Below are 5,778 nucleotides of genomic sequence, written 5' to 3'. Positions count from 1 at the left end.
ACACCACTATCAAAAGCATACTATACTTGAATCCCTGAATCCCAAAATTCACAAAAACCCAAATTCAGCTAGTAAGCACAAAAAAAAAATTATATATTCAACAGTCGCACAGTCCAGCCGACAGTAGCCTTGCCGCGGCCCCACAAAGAAGAGCAGCAGTTCGGAGACAGATTCTAAGTTTTCTCTCTCCAAGCCGTCTTCAAGCCGCGCCAAAGCTCCAGCCGCAAAATAATTTTTTTTCTGTTGCAGCAGACGTGGTCCCCGTAACCCAACCACCTGTACAACCTTTCAACATACCAAAAGCCATCATCATACCATTCATCATCACATCATCATTATCTACCATAGCATAGTACACCATCATCAAAGCAAAACCCACGTGATATTGTCACAACCTTCCACCACCATAATATTTTTCTTTATGCGGGGCCTACCCGAAGCCATACAAGCACAGTTTAAGTGATCAAAGTTCCGATATTTTATCATGGAAGACGAATTGAACATCCATCGTGCGACGGTAGCACCATGTTGTTCACAGAACAAACCAAATTCATATGCACATACAAAATGTCCATTATGTGGATATTTTGGTCATAACGCGCAACGATGTTTTGAAGTAATTTAATATTCTGATTGGTGGGATTTCACCTTAAAACCACGTAAGACGAGAAGTGCTATCACGGCTACTACATAGAGAGTATTCATATAATGTCTCCGCCAATGTAGCACAGTCGAGTAAATATAGTTTGAATGATATTTGGATAATTGACACAAGTACATCAGATACATGACAAATGACCCCAATCTCTTGACAACAATTAAACATTCCTTACAAAATTATGTCTACTGCTGATAGTAACTCTACTCTAGTTATTGGAGAAGGTTCCATTGTCTTATCCAATACCATAGCCTTTGAATCTATTTTGGTTGTTCCATCATTGGCCTATAATCTTCTGTCAATTGGTTAGATTATTCAAGTTCTTGCATGTATTTTCACCTATTATATGTCATTATGTGTGTTTTAGGACATTCTGACTTGGAGAATTCTTGGTTATGGTGTAAAAAGAGGGAAATTGTACTACTTAAACCTTACAGAGACAGGAGAAAATCATAAACATCTTTTGGGACAAGCTAACCAGGCTCATAGTGTCAAGAGTGCTAAGGAAATTGTATGGCTATGTCATCGCCGCTTGGGACATCTGAATTTTCACTATCTTAAAAAGCTCCAACCGTTGTTGTTTTTAGGTGTCAACGCTTCAGATTTTCGGTGTGACATATGTGAATTAGCAAAGAGCCATAGCATATCATATTCATCAAGTCTACACATAAGTCTTATTTCTTTTATGAAGATTCCTTTTATGTTTGGGGTCCTACAAAAATTCCTGCACTATGTGGTGCTCGGTATTTTGTCACTTTTATTGATGATTGCACACGGATGACTTGGGTATCTTTATTGAAGAACAAGAGCGACGTAAGTTCCAGGTTCAAACACTTTCACAAGATAGTGTCTATACAATATCAACAGGAGATTCGTGTTTTCCAATCTGACAATGGTGGTGAATATGTTAATGGTCCAATGCATGAGTTCACCCGAGCTCATGGAATTTGACATTAAACTTTGAATTATTATACTCCTCAAGAAAATGGATTGGCATAACGAAAGAATCGACAATTGCTTAAGGTTGTTCGTGCCTCCTTGTTTGGAATGAATGTACCTCGTGAATATTGGGGAGAAGTTATAAAGTCTGATGCGTATCTCATCAATCGTACTCCTTCTCGGGTAATTGAATTTCAGAATCCTCAACATCAACTTCACCAACTCCTTTCAGCTCCCTCTATGCCCAATTCGAAGCCTCGAGTGTTTGGATGCATAATGTATGTATTTATATTCCCAAGCCCCAACAAGGTAAGCTCGATCCTCGTGTAAGAAAGTGTATTTTTGTGGGTTATGCAGAGTTTTAGAATGGATACAGATGTTATGACCCGCTCACTGATACCATACATACCTCTTGATGTTTCTTTTCGTGAATCTGAGCTATATTTCTCAAATGGGGTTTTGAGTCTTCGCTTCAAGGGGAGAGAGTCAATGAAGGAAATCCTAAAAATATATGTATTTTTGAAGAATTAGAAGAATTATAAGCATTAGAATAAAATTTTGGAGTTGGAAAAAGTAAAGAGGTTGGAGTTGGAATAGAATCTGGTAAAAATTGGGACACAAAATAGCTTGTCTGAAATAAGAAACATGGGCTAGAGTTGTCTCTCCCTTCACATCCGTCAATATCAATGGAAGAAAATAGGGGTGGGCGAGCTCAAACCATTCCATCTGAACCTCAATTTCATGTGTCACCGTCTGATAAGGAGTCGAGCCACATTGAGCCAAGCCGTATTACCGAGCCATTGGAGCCGAACCACATGATCACTGAGAATGGACCAGTGGAGTCTACGTCAACTATGGAGCATAATCCCCCTGCTCATTCAGAAACTACTGTATCCATGACACAAATGGACCAGTGGAGCCTACGTCAACTATGGAGCATAATCCCCCCACTCATTCAGAAACTACTAACTCGTGACACAAAGTGCTTTTTCGCAATTTACATCATCAACAATTAAAGAATTTGTCGTGAATGTTTCTCCTCAAGTGCCTTTACATTCAAGTGAATTATCTGGGGCAGATAATATTGAAATTAGAAAAATCACAAAGGGTTACTAAAGGTATTCCTAAAAAGCACTATGAAGCATATATTAAAGCTAGAGCAAAATATCCAATAGCCAATTATATGTCTAACCACAGTTTGTCAGAGCACATGCTCTTGTTGTTGATTAATTATCCACTATATCTATTCCTAGTATTGTAAATGATGCATTAGTAGACCGTAAGTGGAAACAAGCGATGAATGAAGAACTTGAAGCACTACAGAAAAACTCAACATGAGATGTTGTGACTAAGCCAATTGGAAAGAACTTTATCGGATGTCGTTGGGTGTTTATAGTAAAACTGAAAAGCTGATGGAAGCATTGATAGGTACAAAGTAAAATTAGTTGCCAAAGGATACACCCAGCGTTATGGAGTTGACTATGAAGAGACATTTGCTCATATAGCAAAAATTAATACTGTCAAAATTCTGATCTCTCTTACAGTAGCTAGAGATTGGCCACTTCGCCAATTTGATGTGAAGAATGCATTTCTCAATGGAAACTTAGAAGAAGAAGTATATATGGACATGCCACCAGGAGTCAAACATAAACCTTGTGATGCAGGCAAGGTTTGTAAATTGAAGAAGTCTTTATATGGCCTGAAGCAGTCTTCTAGAGCATGGTTTGGGAGATTTTCCAAAGCAATGAAGGCGTTTGGGTACAAACATAGCAACTCAGATCATATTTTGTTCATTAAGCGTAATCAAGGTAAGATCACCGCTTTGATAGTGTATGTGGATTATATGGTTGTCGCAGGAGATAATCTGAAAGAGATGGAGGCTTTACAAGATTATCTCTCAAAGGAATTAGAGATGAAGGAACTTGGGCAATTAAAGTACTTTCTTGAAATTGAAGTAGCAAGATCGAATAATGAAATTTTTTTGTCTCAACGTAAGTATGTACTTGATTTGTTAGTTGAGACTGAGATGCTTGATTGTAGGCCTGCTGAGACACTGATTGAGATGAATCATAACCTTGCCATCTATCCTGATCAAACTCCAATAGATAAAGGAAGGCACCAACGTCTTGTAGGGAAACTTATTTATCTTTCTCATACTAGACCCAATATTGCTTATGTTGTGAATGTGGTTAGTCAATTTATGCATTGTCCTAATGAAGAACATATGGATGCAGTGTATCGTATATTGAAGTATCTCAAGAAGGCACATGTGAAAGGTTTGTTGTTTGAAAAGAAGAGCGAATTAGAAGTTGTGGGGGTACACATATGATGATTGGGCAGGTGATAAGACTGACTGACGGTCTACATCCGGATATTTCTCTTTTGTTGGAGCAAATCTAGTTACATGGCGTAGTAAGAAACAAAAGGTTGTTGCTCGGTCAAGTGCTGAAGTTGAATTTCGATATATGGCTCATGAAGTGTGTGAATTGTTATGGATACGAAATGTATTGAAGGATTTAAGTATCAAACTCAAGAAACCTATGGACCTACATTGTGATAACATATCAACAATTGAAATTTCTCATAATCTAGTTCAGCATGATTGAACTAAATATGTGGAGGTAGATCGATTCTTTATCAAAAAAAACTTAGACAGAAAAGTCATCAGATTTCCTTTCATGTATGTTGAAGATCAATTGATAGATGTACTTATAAAAGGAGTATCAAAAAAAGTGTTTGATGATTCAATTGACAAGTTTGACATAATTGATATTTAAGCACCAACTTGAGGGAGAGTGTAGAATATTATGTAAATGTTTACTTTCCTTTGTACGTATAAATTTTCTCTTATAATTATATTTGTACTTCTATATATACCACTACATTGGAGAATAATACGTGGAAGCCTTAAACTCATATCATATTCTTATTTTCTACTGTTTGTTAGGCTTAAGGTGGCAGCAACTGAGGTCTGCTTTCTCAAACGTCACACTGGTCAAAGTAGCTAGTCATATGATTGAGCTGAGGCCGGTGTTGATCGATCAGATGGCATTTTGTAACAAAGATATGCTCATTGTCAAGTCCTAAATCAACTGACCGTTAATCTTGTTCTTGATAAGCTCACTTTTCATCTTTAATCAACTCACAACATATATGTTGCCCAGTACTAAAAACCTTTTTAAGATAAACTAGCTAGCCTTCCCGAGATTGAAAAGATCTACTTCCTCCCGGAAACACACGAAACAAAGATGAACTAGATAAATAGAAATGGAAAAGAGATGTTTCCATTTCATCAAAACTTAGCCACAAGACTTATTCCACTTAAATGTACGTCCATGTCCAAACTCGCTTCTATAAATACCAACCCTTCCATATTTCCATTCCTCACCATTAATCTCATTACCACCAAGCTCTGTTTCTAGCTTGCTTACCAGCTACTTTCTTTGAGCTTTTAACCAAGAGAACTACGTACCTCTGTTCTTCTTTCCTAGCTTATTGATTATCACAATTAATGCACTACCAGACTGAGTCGTGGGGTTCTTATATGGCTACACGGAGCAGTTACGGTGATCCACTGGAGCTCATTGAGAGGATGGCGTCGGAACACGCGATGGTGATATTCAGCATAAGCAGTTGTTGCATGTCTCACGCCATCAAGAGGCTCTTCTGCGGCATGGGTGTCAATCCAACGGTGAACGAGCTCGACGAGGATCCCAGAGGAGGCAAGGACTTGGAGAGGGCTCTGATGAGGCTAATGGGGACCTCCGACGCTGTGCCGGTGGTCTTCATCGGTGGGAAGCTTGTCGGAACCATGGACAGAGTCCTGGTCTCGCTCATTAATGGCACGCTCGTACCTCTTCTCAAAGAGGCTGGGGGCTCTCTGGCTCTGATTGAGAGGGCTACCACTCCTACCAACTCTTTTCATCAACAAAAACGAAATGATCATGACCACTTATAACATAGCAGAGTAAGCAGGGAATGCAGATCGAGGAAGGGTTTAGGGTTTAGGGCTTGCACTAGCTACCATGCACTCCTTATCTTCCGAAACACTAATAACTAATCAATCAATGTCTCATTAGTTTAGCTAGTACGTACTCGTCAGAATAAGTTTCTATATCTGAAATTCATTTTCAGTTTTCTAGCTTTTCCTGGATCTCTCTCTAGAGTTTAGATTATGGAAA

General features: G+C 38.6%; 1 protein-coding gene across 1 annotated transcript; it reads left to right on the top strand.

Annotated features, from left to right (window-relative positions):
- Positions 1 to 5,108: 5,108 nt before the first annotated feature.
- Positions 5,109 to 5,555, top strand: LOC126792318 (glutaredoxin-C5-like). Its single transcript, XM_050518771.1, has one exon. It carries the CDS (start codon positions 5,109 to 5,111, stop codon positions 5,553 to 5,555), a length of 447 nt encoding a protein of 148 aa, XP_050374728.1.
- The last annotated feature ends 223 nt before the right edge of the window (positions 5,556 to 5,778 follow it).

Source organism: Argentina anserina, chromosome 4 (genome assembly GCF_933775445.1).
Source record: "Argentina anserina chromosome 4, drPotAnse1.1, whole genome shotgun sequence".
Taxonomy (NCBI): Eukaryota; Viridiplantae; Streptophyta; class Magnoliopsida; order Rosales; family Rosaceae; genus Argentina; species Argentina anserina.
Note: the sequence above shows the minus strand (reverse complement) of the source record. Positions and strands in the feature narration are given on the sequence as shown.

Bases quoted from the DNA above. Each gene is read 5' to 3' on its own strand.
- LOC126792318 (XM_050518771.1), top strand. From the start codon at position 5,109: ATGCACTACCAGACTGAGTCGTGGGGTTCTTATATGGCTACACGGAGC.